Source organism: Artibeus jamaicensis, unplaced genomic scaffold (genome assembly GCF_021234435.1).
Source record: "Artibeus jamaicensis isolate MK-2021 breed Jamaican fruit bat unplaced genomic scaffold, CSHL_Jam_final contig_233, whole genome shotgun sequence".
NCBI classification, from domain to species: Eukaryota; Metazoa; Chordata; class Mammalia; order Chiroptera; family Phyllostomidae; genus Artibeus; species Artibeus jamaicensis.
The window spans coordinates 20,106,404-20,124,956 of record NW_026521486.1 but is presented as its reverse complement, the minus strand read 5'-3'; the positions used below and the strand labels follow the sequence as shown (position 1 = coordinate 20,124,956).

The following is an 18,553-nucleotide window of genomic DNA, read 5'->3' as shown; positions in this document are numbered from 1 at the left end:
AATACAGATGAATGAATGTGGGTTCGTATTTCTGGCCAGAACTAAGATGACTTAATGTTGAGTACTAGTAATAGGTTTGGGGAAATGCCTGCTGAGCTATGCAAAGAATTAAATAAAGATAACCAGAGCTTTCCACCTTATTAATTCCAGTTACTTTGTATTCCTAGAATGAGAACAGGGCTCAACAGGCAGGTTAATAACTTAACATTATATATTACTAAGAATCACAACTCATTTTTAAGCAATTCTTTGACAAAACTGTTATATTCAAAAAAATTTCCACACATTCAGTTGACTTTCAAAAGGTTAACTTTGATAATTCTTTGAAATACACATTTTACGTCACTGCAAGAAACTGCAATGGAGAGAAAAATCTTTATGTGAATAAAAAGCTCTGGGGAAAAAAATCAGTTAAATTCCATGGCTACAAATATGAACCATGAAAACTACACGCTCCTTTGTTTTCTCGTGTTACTGTCAGTAAAAGAAACACGGTAGTGTGGTAGTTATTTTAACAACACAACACAGATAGGAAGGCATTTTTAATGTTACCTGATGCTTTGTCTCCACATACTACGCAAAGATCAAAAATCTTATTTGGTCCTTGGTCTGAAGAATTATCTGTTAAGAGCTAAATAAACACCCCCGGCAAATAAAAACAAAACACAGTAATTTGTTATTATTCGATAATGAGTTCATGTAAAAAAAACTAAAAGGACATTCAGTTAGTCTTACTTTCTGCTTTCTTTTTTGTAAGTTATTCTGAAACTTTTAACATTATTATGCATATACCAATTAAGCTATTTGTAATTTTCTTAACAGGTAGAAATTTCAATGTTATAAGAAGCAAAGACAGATCTTTTACATTTGTTTCATAATAATTTAAGTAAACAGACTATTAAACACATGAATACATAAGTAGTTTTAATACATCTCACAAACTCAGCCTTTAATATTCATACAAAACACATCAAATTATCACAGCAGTTATTAGTCCCATCAAGGCACTTGTCTTCAGAACTTCCGCCAAGATGGAGGCATAGGTGGAGACACCGGGCTTTCTCACACAACCAAGTTTAGAGACAACTAAATATTAGCAACAGAAAACACAGCCAGAACACGGAAAATTGAACTTTTCAGAAGTCTGTTAACAACAAATTCTTCAGCCTGACTGGTAAGGGGCGAAACCAGCAGCTGGCAGAGCGGGGTTGCACAAGAAAACTCAGTCAGACAGACTCAGGCGCGAGGAACCCAGGCGCAGGGTTGGACCTAGTGAGAGACCCAGTGAGCAACCGTGGGGAAACAGCGAGGGAGCAGGGCTGCGGGTTGACTGTGGTCACGCATCCGTGCGTGGATAGACAAGCGAGGGAGTAGGCGATTGGACCGGGACCCAGTGGGTCCCTGCAGCGAGTGGCAGGCACCGCCATTTCCCAGCTCTGACCCCACCTCCACATACAGCCTCATAACCCAGCGACTCTGAGTGGCCCGGCCCAGGTGAACCACCTAAGGTTCTGCTCTTCACCCAGCGACACATAATAGCAGAGGGGGCCGCCATTTCCCCGCTCTGACCACGCCCCCACATATAGCGTCACAACCCAGCGACCTGGGAGTCCAAGGCTCCGCTCCTCACACTTAACGGGCGCGAACAGACCAAAAATGGCTCAAGAAGATCTCAAAGACCCAGAGTCTATAAATCTAAGTGATGAAGAAATAGCAAAACTCTCAGACGCACAGTTTAAAACACTGGTGATCAGGAACCTCACAGAACTGGTTGATTATAGCCACAAATTAGAGAAACATATGAAGGCGAAACTAATTGAAATGAATGGAATTGCACAGGAAACCAATAGTGATGAAAAGGAAACTGGGACTCAGATCAATGGAGTGGACCAGAAGAAAGCAAATAATGGCCAAACAGAAAAGAGTCAAGAAGCAAGAATTCAAAGAAATGAGGAGAGTCTTAGGAACCTCCAGGACATCTTTAAATGCTCCAACATCTGAATTATAGGGGTACCAGAACAGGGAAAGAAACAGCCACCAGTGGAAAACTTATTTGAACAAATAATAAAGGAGAATTTCCCCAATCTGGCAAAGGAAATAGACTTCCAGGAAATCCAGGAAGCTCAGAGAGTACCAAAGAAGTTGGACCCAAGAAGGAACACACCAAGGCACATCAGAATTACATTAGCCAAGATTAAAATGAAGGAGAGAATCCTAGAAGCAGCAAGAGATAAGGGGACAGTCACCTACAAAGGAGTCCCCATCAGACTGTCAGCGGATTTCTCAAGAGACCTTACAGGCAAGAAGGGGTTGGAAAGAGGTATTCCAAGTCATGAAATCTAAAGACCTACAACCAAGATTGCTCTATCCAGCAAAACTTTCATTTAGAATGGAAGGACAGATAAGGTGCTTCTCAGATAAGATCAAATTCAAGGAGTTCATCATCACCAAGCCCTTATTATATGAAATGTTAAAGGGACTTACCTAAGAAAAAGAAGTTAAAAAAACATAAACAGTGAAAGGACAGCAAACTCACAGTTATTAACAACCACACCTAAAACAAAAGCAAACTAAAAGGACAGCTAGATCAGAAGTGGAAACATAGAAATGAAGATCTCAAGGAGGGTTAGCAACAGGACAGCTAGATCAGGAGTGGAAACATAGAAATGAAGATCTCAAGGAGGGTTAGCAACAGGGGAGTAGGAGGAGGAGAAGGGGGGAGAAGGTACAAAAAATAAGTAGCATAGACAGTAGATAGAAAATAGATGGGGGGGGCAAGAATAGTATGGGAAATATAGAATCTAAAGAACTTGAGACACATAGTCATAAACTAAAGGGGGGGTAATGGTGGGGACGGGGGGTAGGGTAGAGCGGAATGAAGGGGGGGGAATAGAACAACTGTAATGGCATAATTAATAAAATAAATAAATTTTAAAAAAAGGCATTTGTCTTCAAACAACTTAGAACCTTTCCAAATGGAATGATTAGAATATGCTCCAATGGCATAAAAAATAACGCTAAATTGTTTTAAAGAAAACGAGTTATGAGGAAAACAATGTTGATGATGCATTAGCTTACAATCATGGGAATATAACTGATACACAAAGGCATAAACGTTTCATCAGTGGGCTACCGCAGGTGTGGGCTGGAGAAGTGGTCGAGAGCACAGACTCTGAAGTCTGATAATCAGCAAAAAGCCCAACCTTGGCACTGCCTTGGGTAACTACCAAGCCTCTAGATTGTATACGGGGCTCATCACTAAGGACAGCTAATGCTAGTAAAGAAATACTCATTTCTGCTTTTAGGTTTATCCTTCAACCTTTTCATCATTTTCCTTCAATCCTTTGAAAAGTGAACAAAGTAATTCACCCCCAAAAATGTGATATAGCATCTCGTGAACACCACCTCCCTGCTTCATAACAACTCACAAAGTAATTATCTACTTTGACTCTTTTTCTTCTTGAAGGAGTGTGAATGCCTTCAGGAGTAATTCTGATTTTAAAAACTTTAAACAGTCCATAAAATAGCTGTCCTTTATTATGTCATAGTGGTATTATTTCTTTTTATATCACCATAAAAATCAGCCAATAAAAAAAAAAGACCCACACTCTGGTATTAGATGTTCTTTAAAAGTATCTAAGACAAATATTACTCTTTCCCTTAATAGTTTATCTATTGCAAATGGTGCTAAATTGTACCTGCTACTTATTTCCAATGGCATAAGAGAGTAAGGGACTTGCTCACATGCCATCTTAGGTCCCTAAACCAGAAACCAAATCATCTTGGCACAGGGAATTCCATCCTATTTGTTTCTCTTTCATTGCTTTCAGCTATGATCCATAAAATACCAATATTACCTTTATTTTTATACTATAGAAACTTTACAAAAAATAGTAACTTTACAACGGAGAAAGGTGACACACATTTCTTCTGGTCAAGGTTAACGTCACCAATCATAAAGCATGATGACATTAGGTACCCTCGATATGATGTGATGAAAATGGTACTTCATCTGTGCTACCCCGTCCCCCAAACCAACAACCCCAATCTAACAGGAGAAGACCAGCCAAGGTGTCAGAGTGGGGCGACCCCCACTGTGCCTGACCAGCACTCCTCAGAACTGTCAAGGCCGCCCAACACCAGGGAAGGCTGAGAAACTGTGACAGTGGAGAGGAGTCTAAGGAGACACGGCACCTAACTGCATACGCCACTTTGAAACAAAAAAGAATATTAGGGAAAAATTAGGGAAAGCTAAAAATATCTATTAATTTTCATTAATAATATATCAGTACAAGTTCATTAATTAAAACAAATGTATCATACTAATGCAAAAATGCTAACAAGAGAAACTGTATGTTGGGAGGTTATATGGGAACTCTATAGAGTAACTACTTCACACATTTAAAATGTAAAACTTCTAAAAAATCAAATCTATTAATAAAATAAAGATATGCATGTTGTAATTGTTTTTAGTGATGGCTGTCTTGTTTTAGGACCTTAGCAGCTTGTAAAATGATGTAATTGTAATTGAAAGAATAGAATCTATTAGAATGTATAGGCAAGATTTTCTTTCTTTTTTTAAATTTAATTTTATTTATTTATCTTTAGAGGGGAAGGGAAGAAGAGAGGGAGAGAAATATCAATGTATAGTTGCCTCTCATGGGTTCCCCTGCTGGGAACTGGCCTGCAACCCAGGCATGTGCCCTGACTGGGAATCGAACCGTGATCCTTTGAATTGTAGGCCCGTGCTCAATTCACTGAGCTACACCAGCCAGGGTGATTTTCTATTTTATAAATTAAAAGTTTTTTACTACCATAAGGAATTTTCTTTGATCAGCTTTTTATTAAAAAATAAGGAATCCAATTTTAAGAGGGCACCCCCCCAAAATCTCTCTGAAGGTAAACTTAAAGAGTTCATTTCATTTGTATTCATTGTAGCAAAAAGCAGTAAAAATATCTACATAACCACAGACATTAGTATGTAAAAAACCTAACTGGCTCTTGAAGAATCACGTATAACTAGCAAAAATTATAGCACCAACGCAATGTACAGTTAGTCTGCACTCCCGAGTTCCAAAATATTAAAGCAGACCACAGAGCAGATGGCTTGCTACCTCAACCAAGATGCAGATGACAACAGGAGAGGTGCGGTGACAGAGACAGCAGCTATGCCACCAACTTCCGGATTTGGAAGCTGCTTGAGAGGAGGCACAGGCAGCTCGGTCCTGGAAACCGCAGCCCCAGAAGAGCCTCCTGACCTGGCAGTTTGTTAACTGTGCGGACGCAGCAGGGCTCTGGGAACTGAGTTCTAAACTGCGCTCCAGTAGTTATTTTTGGAAACCTGACCTGGAACTGTTTTCTTCAGCCTTCCCAATTCTTTGAGCTCTCTAAAATTCTACTTTCTTAATAAAAAATTCTCTCCTGAGGATATGTTTACTGATTTTTAGAGAGAAGAAGGGAGGGAGGGAGTGTGACAGGGAGAGAGAAGGGGGAGGAGAGAGGATGAGACACAGAGAGAGAGAGAGAGAGAGAGAGAGAGAGGGAGACAGAGACATAGATGAGAGAGAAAAACAATGACTGGTTATCTCCCATAACACACCATGACCAGGGATGGAACCCACAACCTAGGTATGAGCTCTGACTGAAGGCTGAACCAACAACCTCCTGGTGTATGGGACAAGGCTCCAACCAACTGAGCCACCCGGCCAGGGTTTCTCTATATTCTTTATTAAATCTCTTCCTGCCAAAATAGCCAGAGTGGATCTTACTGTATGCAACTAAGAACCCCCAAAATACACGGGTGTTAAGTACATGTAAAGAAAAGTACAGTGGCCTACAGGAGAGGGCAGTCACCACAGATAATCTGCACAGCACATAATTTTATGGAAGTTTTTTTTTCATACTGAACATGCAGGACCTAAAGTTTTAATGCCAGGATTTAGGACACGCTTCTTAATTCTTTTCAAGCATAAGCTGGAAAGATACTCTGTAGTTATTTACCTGGAGCTGTTGTGCAGACAGATCAGGAGTTGTGAAAAATAACTGGTTGACACCTGCTGCATCCGGAGTTGTGAGAAAAACTTTCCCTGGCGTGGAATCTTGCCTGGCCAGAATGACTTTGCTTGGAGTCGAGCCATCATGATTTGTCAGAATGAACTGCTTTCCTTGTGTGTTATGCTCAAGGGCTGTCACAATCTGGATTTTCTGGCCAGTTTGCTGCTCTGTAACAACCTAATGCAATCATGTAGCATTAATAATCAAATCAACTCAATTTTTTTTTCTTGAAGAACACAATTTTCTCATACCTTCAACCCATTACATATATACTCACTATAATACACACACACACACACACACACACACACACACACACACATGCCTTTTGAATTGGTAATTCTACTTCCATGAAATCCTATCTTTCAGAAATAAACAGTGTGCAAATAAATAAAGGTACAATAGTAGTAAGAACATTTAGACCTCACTACTTTGATTCCTTCCTTCCCCTTCCCTTCCACCTTCCATTTAGACAAACATGTCTTTGGTGTATTCTATTTGCAAAGCACCATTTGTTCTGGGTTCTGAGAAAGAGAAATAAACAAAATCTTTGTTCTCATAAAGCTTTTATTTTACTGAGAAGAGACAGATAAAAACCAAATAAGCAAATACTATTGTCAGGTGGTATTAGGTGCTATGAAGAAAACTAAAGCAGGGTAAGGTGAAAGTCACTGATGGAACTGCACAGACTTGAGTGAATTAACAGACAAAGGTTTAGGCCTGGCTAGGGGAAGTACATCCCGGGTAGAGGAAACAGAACATAAAAGAAGGTGGTGCGGCAGAAGTGTGCTGGACAGGCCCGAGGCAGGACGCACAGGCGAGAGAGCTGGGTAAGTGAAACCAAGTGGAAGAGGGGGATTATGGTGACATAATTAAGAAGGGGTCTGAGTGACAGCAGGGGCCAGATCATACAAGGCTTCCTAGACCAAACAAACTCTGGACTTCCCACCACGGGGAAGGGGCTATACTGGAGGTCTACGGAGCAGGAAGTGCCAAGACCTTCAAAAAAGATCGTTCTAGATTTAGTGTCAAGAGCAGATTGTGAATGTAAGAGCAGGATGAAGGGAGACAAGATGCTACTGCACAGATACTGGCAACATCTGGGTATTATTACACACAGCAGACATTCTGGGTGAGAACAGGGAAGTAGCCATGCTGGGGCATGGGGACAACTGGATTTGGGGTGATTTATGAAGGGAAAGGTGACACGCTGATGGACTGGATGTGGAATATAAGGAGAGAAGTGTCAGGGATGACTATAAAATTTTAGCCTGAGGAGTTGGGAGGAAAGAATTGCCATCCACCGAGATGGAGTACTCTGAGGAAGAGCAAATTCATGAATTAAGAGAATTAGCCCAGCACCGAGGATTTTTGCTGTTCCACAAATACTTTAGAGCAAAGTCATTAAGCCATTTTAATTCTTTGACTCAATTTTTAAATGGCAGAGTTGGTTTGTTTTCACCTTTTTCTGTTCCCTGAAATACGTCCATCAAGATTACTTTCTATGCAAAATCCATCAAGATTACTTTCTATGCAAAATTTACAACAAAGTTGTGAATCACTAATCCGTTTTTGTTCAGAGCAGACTGTACTGATTATAGCTGCTGCCAATTTGAGTTTTTTGCTGAGCATTATTTCCATCCTGTCCTATTTTTCTAGGTGCAGTTTTTAAATGTTGCCAATTTTATTTTATATAGATTATTTCTACAAAGTCCACTCTATCCTCCCTGAAATTTTTTTAAGTTGTCAATGACACCCAAAGATGTGACTCTGCATCAGTTCATCTACAACAAATTTTACCATGTAAAATTCAAGCTGTTTTATGGGTTTTTAAAATTATTTCTATCAGTAATATTCACTGTGAATGGAATAAAAATCTAACAGCTGACCCTCATTTCTTAAAGAAAACAGCATTAAGTGCAGGCACGGTGCAACTGTAACTGGGTTGGACACTTTGCTTGGATGAGTAAAAGGATGTTTACTGCAGCACAGCAATTGTAACTGGAAACTGAAGCAATCCAAATGGGCTTCAATAAAGAACAGTGAACAGATTAACAGACTATGGACAAAGTTTCCCAGCCTCTGGATCCCATTCCACTCAAAAATTACTAAGTGTCCCACAGGGCTTTTGTTCATGTGAGTTACTGTCTAGCTTAATGGAAGCTAGATTTCACATCTGCCTCTGCATTTAATCTGTTGCAATATGTTATTTGGGTTAAAATATAAAAGAAAAGAAATAAAAAAGAAAACCCAGCCTTACCTTTATTGATTGAAAAGGGGAGGAATCTTATATTAAGCCTCTCCACACTGCAGAAACTGATCTTGATACTATACCAAAACCTGGTAAGTGGCAACTACAAGTTTGTTGCAATATGGAATCAGAAACTATATAAAAAGCTATCAGTCTATCCTGTAATTTGAACGGATCCTTTACTCATGAGTGATGAGGGAACATCATGCATTGGTCATCTGGGAAACAGTGGCTATGTACACCTTTTGAATGTTGATATTTCATCATACAATCTCACATGTTATGTAGTCTCTGGAAATTTCTATCGTATACTGTGAGAGAATGATAGTGAAAAGGCAAATAATATTTTAGTATTATTACAAAAGTAATTTTGACTTTGCTGATTTTCTGCAAGAGTCTCTAGATGATACTCTGAAAACCCTGTGGATTATAGTATCTTTTAGTAAGCAGTAGGATGTACTGTCTACAAAATGAAGCTCTATTGACATGGATCTGCTCCCACTGGTCCATTAAGGCTGCCCTCAGATTTTGTACCCTCCAAAAATATTCCTGGATCAGGTCCCCACACTCCCCCACAATTCTTCATTGGCTGTTTTCTTCTGTGCTGCCATAACACCCTATACAACTACTATCGGCACTTACCATATCCTACTCAGGTGGTCCGATTATTTAACTATCTCTTACTAGATTAAAGCTAAGTAGGGGGTATCTTTTATCTCTGTACTGCAGAACCTAGAACACACATTTGGTGTAATTAAGTTTGGTGAATCAGTGAATGAACTATAAACTACACATACCTCTCCCATCTGTTGTTCAATAATTTGATGTGCAATTTCTTCTATGGTTGCCATGATCTAACTGCAAAAATGTCCTGCCAAAAATAAAAAGATGCCTTTTCATAATTATACCCATAAAAACATATTTACTGAAGAATTTAGAAGTGAAATTCTATGGTAGTTAGAATTTTCTTCAAAGCAATCCAGTTAGATGGGTGGGGTGGGAAGGAATAAACCAAACAGAATTGGCCATGCACTGAGAGGTACTGAAGACTGGTGGGGTTTATACAGGGGCTTATAAAATTATTCTTTCATATATTGAAAAATATCTACTTAAAATAACTATCAACCAATTTCACTTTTCAAAGATACTGAAGCCTAAGAAGGAGAACTCTAATACAGATCAGTAGTTGATTAATTTAAATGAAGGTAATCCTATCTGTAAACAAACATATCACTGTAGCCATTTAACAAATTATCAAATATTGTAAAAAATGACAAAATAAATGCACTGATTTGGAAGGTGGAAAGAATTTCTAGAATCATCTCACGAATGATTGCTCTTCACTAGTGGCAATTTCTTATGTATTAGGGTTAATTTGAATTTAATGTAAAGCTGTCCTCAAATGGACTTGAGAGCCTGTAAGATTAGCTGACTTTGACTTTTGCCTTTTCTCTATATGAGGTAGTCAAGAATATAAAATTGCCCTGGCTGATGTGGCTCAGTGGACTGAGTGCCAGCCTTCGAACCAAAGGATCGCCAGTCTGATTCCCAGTCAGGGCACATGCCTGGGTTGCAGGCCAGGCCCCCATTGGTGGGGGTGCAAGAGGCAACCACAAATTGAGTTTCTCTCCCTCAAAATAAACAAACAATAACATCTTTAAAAAAAAAAAGGGAATCTCCCTACCTTAGCTACTCCCTATGTGGCTTCTTATTTCCAACTCTGTAGTCAAGTACCAGGAAAGGAAAAGTAGTCTTCTCAAATTCTAATTTTAAAATCTTGATAATGGATTCAGGCTGGCCTAAGTTAGGTTGTATGCTTATCTCTTGAATTAACAAATGTAGGTGGGGCAGAAAGGCAGAAAGAAAGGTTAATATGATTGGCAGTTTCTCTATTTTCAGAAGGCCTATTTACCAAAAGAAGGGACCAGTACAGACATGCCTACTGATATAGTCAGTAGACCCAGGCAAGACCCAGGCAATCACTCCAATTTGTTTCTACTACTAATGCAGAGAACTCTTCAACCAGATGTCCACTGAACACTACTACTAAGCTACTCAAAAACTTTATTCAGTGCTGACTGCAATTTTCTCCTGTCAGTTGAAGTAATCCCAAGGAGAAGAAAAATCCCTTATTCTTGTAAGATACTGTATCAAGAGATCTACTTTTGGCCCTGGCTGGTGTGGCTCAATGGATTAAGTGCCAGCCTGCCAACTAAAAGGTTACCCTTTCGATTCCTAGTCAAGGAACGTGTCTGGGTTGTGGGCCAGGTCTCCGGTAGGGGGCGCATGCGAGGCAACCACGCACTGATGTTTCTCTCCTTTCTCCCTTCTTTCCCCTCTAAATATAAATAAATAAAATCTTTTAAAAAAAAAGTGAGGCCGAGGCTGTTATACTTTCTTATGAAACAAAAGATATTAGGAGTTACCAGTCACCCTAATGTATTGATATTCAAAAATCTTCTTGATGGGGATAGTCTACCAATAGTTGGAAAAGAATGAAGTAAGTTTTGGGTTACCAGTCCAGACTTTATCCCCAGCTTTAAAGGAAAGCTAAAAAATGAGGCAGCTCATGAAAGGGAATTCAGTAAAAGGAAAAGAGATATATAGTCTTTAAGTGTTCTAAAGAAAATTAAAGTTAAAAGGAATCATTCTTCTTAACAAAAAAGTATTTAAAACATAGGCAAATGAGTATGAAACTATTTTTATGTATGTATGAGGTCTGTGCAGATGGTATCTAAACATGTAACATGAAAAAGAGGCATTTACTGAAGAAGATACAAGATACAAGAAACACTGTACAAGACACTGATGCCTCAAGTCCCCTTCAAAGCAGGCACCTTGTGACCTCACACAGTTCTCCCAATCATCATCAGCTGCCCCATCATATTTTCCTGAACCTAATCAATGGTTTGAAATCTCTTCCCTTTCAGAGGTGACTTTAGTTTTGGGAAAAGCCAGTAGTATCTGTGGAGTAGCTATGATAATATACACAGATCTCAATGATACTGCTGATGTTGTAATCCTCTGAAGTGGATTTCTTATTCCACACCACAAACCCCTCCTTTGAGATTCATGTAAGTCAATTACAAAGTTCCTAATGCCTTTATTGTTGTCATTCATTAATTTCTGGCTCAATACCACTTTCACTGACGATTCTGACAGTGCTGTCCCTTTCCTGCCACCACCATGGGTGAGTTCAGTAGTCATGAGAACTCAAACTACAACCCAGTCTTCACGTTTCTTGACCTCAAGTCCAACAATATTTACCTAATTGCTGCTTTTAATATTTTGCTGCCAGAGTGACCTAATATACAGTATACTTCATCTTATTTCACCTTTTAATATTTGTGAAAGACTTCCCTTTATAGAATTTGTTATACCACCCATTCTAACTATACACACTACTTATAACTCATTGAATTTATCATGTTGCTTTACGCTCCCAAGTCTTTGCTAATGACTTCCCTCTCTACCACGAATGCCACAGAACCTCCAGATCGACCTACGCTAGTTTTCCAACAATAATTTTAACTCCAAAACTTGAGACAAAAGGGCATTATTTACATATTATTTTTTTATTTTTTATTTATTTTTATTGATTATGCTGTTACAGTTGTTCTATTCCCCCCTTCATTCCCCTCCACCCTACCCCCCCATCCCCACCATTACCCCCCCTTTAGTTTATGACCATGTGTCTCAATTCCTTTAGATTCTATATTTCCCATGCTATTCTTGGCCCCCCCCATATATTTTCTATCTACTGTCTATGCTACTTATTTTCTGTACCTTCTCCCCCCTTCTCCTCCTCCCACTCCCCTGTTGCTAACCCTCCTTGAGATCTTCATTTCTATGTTTCCACTCCTGATCTAGCTGTCCTTTTAGTTTGCTTTTGTTTTAGGTGTGGTTGTTAATAACTGTGAGTTTGTTGTCCTTTCACTGTTCATGTTTCTTTAACTTCTTTTTCTTAGATAAGTCCCTTTAACATTTCATATACTAAGGGCTTGGTGATGATGAACTCCTTGAATTTGATCTTATCTGAAAAGCACCTTATCTGTCCTTCCATTCTAAATGAAAGTTTTGCTGGATAGAGCAATCTTGGTTGTAGGTCTTTGGATTTCATGACTTGGAATACCTCTTTCCAGCCCCTTCTTGCCTGTAAGGTCTCTTTTGAGAAATCTGCTGACAATCTAATGGGGACTCCTTTGTAGGTGACTGTCCCCTTAGCTCTTGCTGCTTCTAGGATTCTCTCCTTCATTTTAATTTTGGCTAATGTAATTATGATGTGCCTTGGTGTGTTCCTTCTTGGGTCCAACTTCTTTGGGACTTTCTGAGCTTCCTGGATTTCTTGGAAGTCTATTTCCTTTGCCAGATTGGGGAAATTCTCCTTTATTATTTGTTCAAATAAGTTTTCCACTGGTGGTTGTTTCTTTCCCTGTTCTGGTACCCCTATAATTCAGATGTTGGAGCATTTAAAGATGTCCTGGAGGTTCCTAAGACTCTCCTCATTTCTTTGAATTCTTGCTTCTTCACTCTTTTCTGTTTGGCCATTATTTGCTTTCTTCTGGTCCACTCCATTGATTTGAGTCCCAGTTTCCTTTTCATTGTTATTGGTGTCCTGTGCAATTCCGTTCATTTCAATTAGTTTCGCCTTCATATATTTGTCTAATTTGTCGGTATAATCAACCAGTTCTGTGAGGATCCTGATGACCAGTGTTTTAAACTGTGCGTCTGAGAGTTTTGCCATTTCTTCATCGCTTAGATCTATGGGCTCTGGGGCTTTGAGATCTTGCGACATTTTTGGTCTGTTCTGGCCCTTTAAGTGTGAGAAGCGGTGCCTTGGACTCCCAGGTCGCTGGGTTGTGACGCTGTATGTGGAGGCGTGGTCAGAGCGGGGAAATGGCGACCCCCTCAGCTGTTTCTCACAGCTGGGTGAGGATTAGTGTCTTAGGTGGTTCACCTGGGCCGGGCCACTCAGAGTCGCTGGGTTATGACACTGTATGTGGAGGTGGGGTCAGAGTGGGGAAATGGCGGCGCCCTCCACTGCCACATGCCGCGGCCCGCCGGCCCGGTCCAACTGCCCACTCCTCGCCTGTCTACCCGCGCACAAATGCGCGACCACAGTCAACACGCAGCACCGCTCCCCGGCTGTCTCCCCCGAGGTCGCTCGCCTGGTGGCTTGCTGGGTTGCTCACTAGGTCCAACCCTGCGCCTGGATTCCGTGTGTCTGGATTCCGCGCCTGAGTCCGGCTGACCGAGTCCTCCTGTGTAATCCCGCTTCACCAGCCGCTGGTTTTGCCCCTTACCGGTCAGGCTGAAGAATTTGTTGTTAACGGACTTCCGAAAAGTTCAATTTTCCGTGTTCTGGCTGTGTTTTCTGTTGCTAATATTTAGTTGTCTCTAAACTTTGTTGTGTGAGAAGGCACGGCACATCCACCTATGCCTCCATCTTGGCGGAAGTCCTACATATTATTAATTAAAGTCTAAAATGTTATATATAACAGTCCTAGAAAAGCAATTTGCCAAGGTGTATCAAAAATGTTCACTCACTGGCCCAATAATTCATTCTATTTCTTCCATTCGACACGTATTTTAGTGCTTCCTACGGGCCACGCATGTTTCTAAGTGTTAGGGATACAGAAGTATTAAAACGAAGAAAATTCCCCTTGAGAAGTTTATATTTAGATGAGGTGAAAAAAGAAAAAATATATATACAGTATCAACAAATGGTAAAAAGTGAAACAGAGAAAAATAGATTGCAAACTACTAACAGAAAATAAAGGGTGGGGGAGGGGAGTTGCAACTGTTTAAACTCATTGGGGTGGTATTGGTTGATAAGATTTCACAGGTTTCAAGTGCAGATTATTATGATACATATCTGTATATTGTATTGTGTGTTCACCGCCCACAGTCAGATCATCTTCTGTCACCATTTCTTTGGCTCCCTTAACCCTTTATTACCTCCCCAACCTCCTTCCCTTTGGTAACCCCTGTACTTTTGTCTATGAGTTGCAATTTTTAATAAGGGATTAGAGATGGCCTTACGGAAGTGACATTTTAGCAAACACAAAGGTCAAGGATTTGTGCAAAAATATTCTCATTCAAATCATGCAGAAGAAAAATGTTTAATGATGAAGAGAAAATGCTTATGACAAACTAAACGCAAAGATCAAGAAACAGCTTTATTTGCAACTGATTTTAACTATGTTAAACACACAAGGACTAAAACTAAACATTCTCAAATGCTAACAGTCACTTTTGCAGGTGGAAATTTACAGTCTATTTACTATCTTCTTTATGCCTTTTGAATGGGTATCTACTGTAATCAGAGAAGCAAGCATCGTATCTTCTGTGGACCACTGCATCTTGTGCTCATTTATCTTCCAGCGGGGTGTCCAGTCTTTTGACATTTCTGGGCCACACTGGAAGAAGAGTTGTCTTGGGCCACCCATTAAACACACTGTGACATGTAATCACACACACACAAAATCTGATAATGTTTTAAGTAAATTTATGATTTTGTGTTGGGCTGTATCCATAGCCATCCTGAGCCACATTTGGCCTGTGGGCTGGACACCCTTTTAAAAAAGCACTCTGTCCTTATTTGCATAGATGGCCATCTTCAATAAGAGACTTCTAAGAATAAAAACTAGTTCTTCAGTGAACTAATTTTTTATTTAAAAATTTTTTTTATTTACTTATTTTTAGAGAAGAGGAAGGGAAGAGAGAAAGAGAGAAACACTGATGCAAGACAGGCTACCCGTCACACGTCCCAACCAGGGACCTAACCCACACCATAGGCCTGTGCCCTGACCTGGAGTGGAAACTGCAATCTTTCAGTTTGTAGGACAATGCTCAGCCAAGCCATACCGGTCAGGGAGGAACTAATTTTTTTCAGTGAACCTCTGGTGTTTAACATGCCCAGTATTCATATCTAAATTCAATAAGTATTTACTGAAACATACTTATCAGGTACTTGTAAGATTTTGGGACTCGACGGTGAACAAGACAAAAAAGATCTTTGCTTCACGGAGCTTTACTGTAATGAAAAAACATTTTAAAAAATTTACCATCTGCCCTGGCTGGTGTAGCTCAGTGGATTGGGCACCGGCTGTGAAGCAAAGGGTCGCTGGTTCAATTCCCAGTCAGGGCACATGCCTGGGTTGCAGGCCAGGTCCCCCGTGGGGGCCGCATGAGAGGCAACCACACATTGATGTTTCTCTTTCTCCTTCCCTCCCCCTCTTTCTAAAAATAAATAAAATCTTTAAAATATATATTTAATAAAATTTACCATCTGCTAAATGGTATGAAGCAAAGTAGCAGGTGATAAAAGAAAAGACAACAAGTGGAGGGGAGTTGACACAGGCAGTAGAGCGGCCTGGACCTCAAGTCAATAAACCCGAGTCGAAACCCCATTTTTACTATGTACCAAATGACTACATGTCACTGGACCTAGGGATCAGTTTCCTCGTAAATGAAATGGATTCAATAAAATCTCCAAAAAATTGTAAAAATTCCATTTAAGTGAAAATATCTATACCAATGGCTGTCTCTTATAAATAAGAGGTAGTCCCTGAAAGTTAGCTGAGTAAATAAAATGCTCTATAAATGAACCAAAGGAGCTCAGAAAACACGGCACTGGAACTGGAGAGGAAGGGTAGGAGGAAACTACAGAAGAGACACCAGAGGTAGGTGCTGAAGGACAAAGCAAAAAGCCTGAGGATGTGGCCTTTCCTACTCTAGAGCTGGTTGACACACGCGAGATACACGGTATTGTACTTCAGGCAGATTTTTTTTTTTTTTACATCTACCTCAATCTCATCTCTATGTACCTTCCCCACAGAGAACAGTATCAGTGTTGCCACCTTCCTATTCAGATTCAAAAGTTTAAGCCTGTGATTTCTGACATCAGACACAGCTCATTTTCTTTTCCCAGTATCTGTTCTCCCCTCCTTCTTTCCCCATTAGGCCCACCCCCATCGACTGAATGTAGACTGCTGTCGTTAGTATTGACAAAAGCGGTATTTTGTAAACTTTGTGCTGTGAGCCACTAATGGAAGGGGAAATTAATTTAAGTCCGAATATCTTTTCTTATAAAAAGGAAAACAATAGAAATTAGTGCATCAGGTGTAGTGAGAATAAGAATAGTCAGTCTCCTGTAGACTTGATTTCAATTTAATCTGGGTGTGTGTTGAGTCACGTATTTCTACCTGTGCAGTACAGTCAAAAGAAAAAAGATTGAAAAAAAAAAGTTTCTCTCTTTATTCCTCCTGATGGGGTGGGTTAAACATCTCTGAAAAAATGATGGAAGTTAAGTTTTCCCTCACCAGAAAACACAAGTTCACATGCTTTTAAACAATAAATTATGGTATATGCTGAATTTCCAGGGGTTCCTAAAACCGCCAGTGGCCAGTCCAGGGCCTTTAAGTTAAGAACCTTCAGGGTAAAACTTTAGTGACTGCCAGAACCGACGTTCCTGAACACATATTTCATATATGCAGCTTTGAGTATATGACAGGCCCCTAGAAGGCAAAACCCATCTTTTTTTGTCAGCAACTTTGACAAGTAGCGATATCTAAAGATGCTTACAGAACTGAACCACATCTCCTTTTTCCTGCTTCAGAACCTCAAAGAATAAAGTCTCAGCCTTTCTGGTATTTTTTTTCAATATTTATTAAGCTCCTATAACATGCCCAGCACTGTGGACAGAGAGTTCCTTTATAGTCTGACTTCCTCATCTTCTCATTTTATCTATCACTCTGGAGAGAAGTCTCTCTCCTAATACAATATTCCAAGCTCCTCCTCCCAGATAATTCCAACTAATCTTTAAGACTCAGTTCAAATGTTTGTATATATATACTGAGGTTAACTAGGATCAACAGACTTCTGTTAACTTCTAATACTTTATTCAAATTTTTTGTGCAGGTGAATTTTTCGGTAAGGCCAGTCCATGGCTTTCAAAAAAGATTTTGAGGTTGCAGGTCTTATAGTGCAAAAACAGTAATTATATCTATACTATTAAGTCTTTAGCCTATGCTGTTTCTTCTATCTTCTCTAATCCCCAAGGGTAGAAATTACACTGTGTGTGCGAACAGTATTTTGGGAATGTTTGCTAACTCTGATTTACTCCAGTAAAGCCCTTTCTAAAAGAACACTGAATTACCCCTACAAGGAATGATAACAATAGCTGTATCTCATGTGATCCACTGTTTTATAAAAATGAATGGAAATACCCTTTAGAGCTACCAATTGCACATACAAGCAAAATTTAAAAATCGTCATGTATGAACGATTGTTCAAAAACCTCCAAGTTGAAGGCATCGTTACAACTTCCAGAGGCAGAGAAACCCTAAATGCCTTACTTTCAATTCATTTTGCTTTTCCTTTCCAGTTTTTTTTTTCTTAAACAGGCTGACCTACTTACTGAAAGTTATGGGACAACTTGGCAACATTTCCAATTCATAAAACGGTATCTACAGAAGCTGGAGGCAGAATTGCATAACAAAAGATTCCAAGCTACTGGAAGCTTGGCCATGCTCAAGTGCATTCTGTACCCATGGCCGATCTATTTATTTCTCAAAAGACACAGGTCCGAAGGCAGTGACTACTCCTGTCCCATTTGTTGTGAAAGGCGGGGGCTTTATGCCGTCCCTTCCGTGTAAGCACGAGATTTTGTAACGGGCCCTCCATGAAAGGGACTCAGGCGGGGAACCGCTTCTCTGCGTCCCGTCCAGCTGGCCACCGAACCCCCGGTGCTCGGCTCCCAGAGGCAGGGGAAACGCCCAGACGGAAGCTTTTCCTGTAGTTGAAAGGTCAGAGGCTCTGCGGGAGGCGCCACGGCAGAGGCTGCAGCGCACACCGAGCTGCTCGCGGACTCGCACCCAAGACCCGCCGCCAGGCCCTGCTCCACAATCTGGACCCCCGCTCCCACCTACAGCCTCTCCTTGCCCCGAGCATTCCTTCCCACTGCTCCGGCCACTCTCCGCACCCCCAGCCCAACCCAGCAACCTGCCGTGAAACTGCCAGACGAACCAGCCCCGCCGGCCGAAGCCCGCAGGCTCTGGGGGTTTCTGGGGTGCGTCGGCTGGCAGTTCGGAGGGAGGGCCACCCCCGCCCTCTGCCCAGCGTGAAGCCGCTTTTCTCAACACCCGCACTTCTTACCGGCTTCTCTGTCGAGTTAAGTCCCGCGCCGGGCGTGGACCTGGCGGTCCCGCTGCGACGGCTAGTAGAAGTGTCCGGGAGGGGACAGTT

At 40.7% G+C, this 18,553-nt stretch overlaps 1 protein-coding gene across 2 annotated transcripts in view; it reads right to left on the bottom strand.

Annotated features, from left to right (window-relative positions):
- Nucleotides 1-18,552, bottom strand: part of NR2C1 (nuclear receptor subfamily 2 group C member 1) — a 41,423-nt gene extending 22,871 nt beyond the window's left edge. For both annotated transcript variants that reach the window (XM_053662280.1, XM_037160589.2), the window contains exons 1-4: nucleotides 18,464-18,552; nucleotides 9,103-9,176; nucleotides 6,001-6,231; nucleotides 553-631 (exon numbers count right to left, since the gene is read on the bottom strand). In XM_053662280.1, the coding sequence (XP_053518255.1) occupies nucleotides 553-631; nucleotides 6,001-6,231; nucleotides 9,103-9,156 (364 nt within the window). In that variant the 5' untranslated portion in view covers nucleotides 9,157-9,176; nucleotides 18,464-18,552. The remainder of the gene's footprint in view (nucleotides 1-552; nucleotides 632-6,000; nucleotides 6,232-9,102; nucleotides 9,177-18,463) is intronic.
- Nucleotide 18,553: the final 1 nt, after the last annotated feature.